The 2,500-nt window shown below is 38.3% G+C and overlaps 1 protein-coding gene across 5 annotated transcripts in view; it reads right to left on the bottom strand.

Moving 5' to 3' along the window:
• LOC137982371 (fibroblast growth factor receptor 3-like) overlaps positions 1–2,500 on the bottom strand; it is a 52,848-nt gene that overhangs the window by 37,924 nt on the left and 12,424 nt on the right. For 4 of the 5 annotated variants that reach the window (XM_068829482.1, XM_068829483.1, XM_068829481.1 and 1 more), the window contains exon 3: positions 1,919–2,332. The exons of the other annotated variant lie outside the window; for it this stretch is intronic. In XM_068829482.1, coding sequence (XP_068685583.1) covers positions 1,919–2,332 — 414 coding nt within the window. The remainder of the gene's footprint in view (positions 1–1,918; positions 2,333–2,500) is intronic. 5 annotated transcript variants of the gene reach the window in all.

The following is a 2,500-nucleotide window of genomic DNA, read 5'->3' as shown; positions in this document are numbered from 1 at the left end:
TACCTTATAATTCCTTTAAAAAACAACACAAATAGCTTCTCCTACAATGTACTTACACAAAATTTATTAAAAAACTGAATTGTAATTTTTGAACAGTGCAATAATATTATATTTTACTCCTTATTTTTTCTGTAATGTAAGTGCATCTATATTATTCATATAATAATACCAGATGTACATGTAATCATATAAATATACTTTAAAACAATGTGTGTATTTTAGTGATTGACACAACTGTAATGTCGTTGTATTGCGTGACGGGCATGCGCAGGAGAAGGAACTGGGAGAGTGTACTGTAGAGGAAGGAGTACTGTGTTGGAGAATAAAAAGCAAGTCTTAATAATCATGACCTCTATAACTGGCAACGAGGATAACTCAAGTGAATGCGCCTACAACTACAGCTCATTTTACAGATACTTTGGATCCACCACATTGGAAAGAAGCGACATGGCGAACATCCTCCCTCCATTTCCTTTGTTCCCCATACACGAAGACGACACTTCAGTTGGCCCACGTTGGCAGAAATGGCTGAAACACTTTTCGCTGCCACGATGTGAAAGATCTGACATACAAGCAAGAGCTGCTCTTATATTCCACTGGTGAGGAAGTCAGCGACATATTCGAAACACTTCCAGATCAAGGGGAAGAGAAAGTGTATGAGAAAGCTGTAGCGGCTCTGAATGCCTCCTTCCAGCTAAAAGTAAACAAGACCTACAAGATTTACATGTTCAGAAATGCTACTCAGAATTCCAGCGAGTCACTTGACTCTTACTGCACAAGGCTCAGACGCCTTGAACATGCGGGTTTACTAACGAAGATGAAGAAATTCAGTCACAAATAGTCGTGTCCTGTTTATCATTACGTTGCAGAGCTCTTTGAGATGACATGAATCTCAAAGCTCTACTCGACTATGGCCAGGGTCTAGAAATGTCCAAAAAGCAAGCCACAGACATCGAAGAAGGTGAGACGTTCAAACAGTCAAAGAAGGAAAGTGACTGCCAGGAGTGGAGAAAATTACCCTCACCAAGGGTGATCTTGCCCAACACTGAATGAAACCTGCAAGCACTGTCACAAGAAAGGGCATTTTACAAGGGTATGTGGAAGCAGATCAACTTGCAAGAAAGTTAATACAGTGAATGAAAGTGATGGCGATGAGTCCACCGATGAAGAATACACCTACCACATCGCTCTTCATTCTGTGCGTGACAAGGTGCAACCACTAACTGAAGTTATCATTGGGGATACGACAGTGAAATGTTAATATTATAATTAACAAATTAACACATTTCATTAAAGTAGACGTGATTGTAGACTAAAAAGCAGTTAAAACTAAAATACAATTCAAACAAACAAAGAACTTTACTAAGCAAACCAATGTGAAGCGGAAAAGCGATAGAAAACAACACTCACATTTGTTTCGGAGCTGGGACTTAGTGAAAGGTGCATCAAGGTTACAACGAAGACTGCACTGGAAGCGTCGAAGAAGAACCTTAACTTAGCAACTAACAAATGTCGAACTGACTATCAATGGAACCAAACTACCCTTGTTTGGCGTACAACTTTGAACTGCTTTGAAACGAACAAAACTCCAAAAGGCTATGAAAACCGGCCTTATAATTAAATGAAATGAAAACGAATAAATTACACTAGTCAGTCAACCTTAACATCTAGAAACCAAAAACACTAATGAAGAGGCGCTTAGTCAATTGCGAAATTTCGTGAAAACGTGTTAAATACTTTCGAGATGTTTTTCACAGTTGGCAGTTGTCTCCTGAAATTCAAATGCAGCATTAGCGTATAACTATTAATCTCTCAAGATTCCTTGAACAGATGCAAAGCTGCAGCTTTGGAGAAGAAAACGTACTCTGAGATAATCCCCCAAATTAATACTGCTTCAATTATGGAAATTTAGACTTACCAATGCGCCTTTCGCAAATATATGACTTCTTGTAATGTTCACAGGGTATGTCATCATAAACTGGGCCTCTTTTCGTATGAAAGTACATTTTGGCACAATTACCATTACCACTTGGTTGACCTGTAGACCAGGGAGGCTTCCTTGGAGTAACACTTATATTTGTGTTGCATATCCAAGTCCACTCACTATTCTGGTTTTGTAAGCCAATGAAATATTCGGATATACCGGCCGATTCCAGTTCTTTAAGTTTATGTACCAGGAAGTCTAGTTCGTCTTTATGCTCTATGCACACGAGATGGCCCCCATTTTTTGAACAATCAGCTTGGCTTTGTCTCCAGTCAGGGTCTTGTTGCCTTGTCAAGGTATCAAAGTTGTGAATGGTGTACTCATGACAGTTTTTGAGAAACTTTTTCTCTAGAATAAATGTAATCATGGTTAAAAAAAAGAATGAAGTTGTTGAAACAAGCACTGACAGCCTCACGTTATGTGTTTTTGGTTAAGTTAATAATTTCAAAAGCAAAATAAACTGAGAAGTATGAAGATATTTAAAATGGCCTTAGATAGATAGATAGATAGATAGAT

The sequence above is a fragment of the Montipora foliosa genome, chromosome 13 (assembly GCF_036669935.1).
Source record: "Montipora foliosa isolate CH-2021 chromosome 13, ASM3666993v2, whole genome shotgun sequence".
Lineage (NCBI taxonomy): Eukaryota > Metazoa > Cnidaria > Anthozoa > Scleractinia > Acroporidae > Montipora > Montipora foliosa.
The sequence above is the reverse complement of the archived record's forward strand: the minus strand, read 5'-3'. Positions and strand labels throughout refer to the sequence as shown.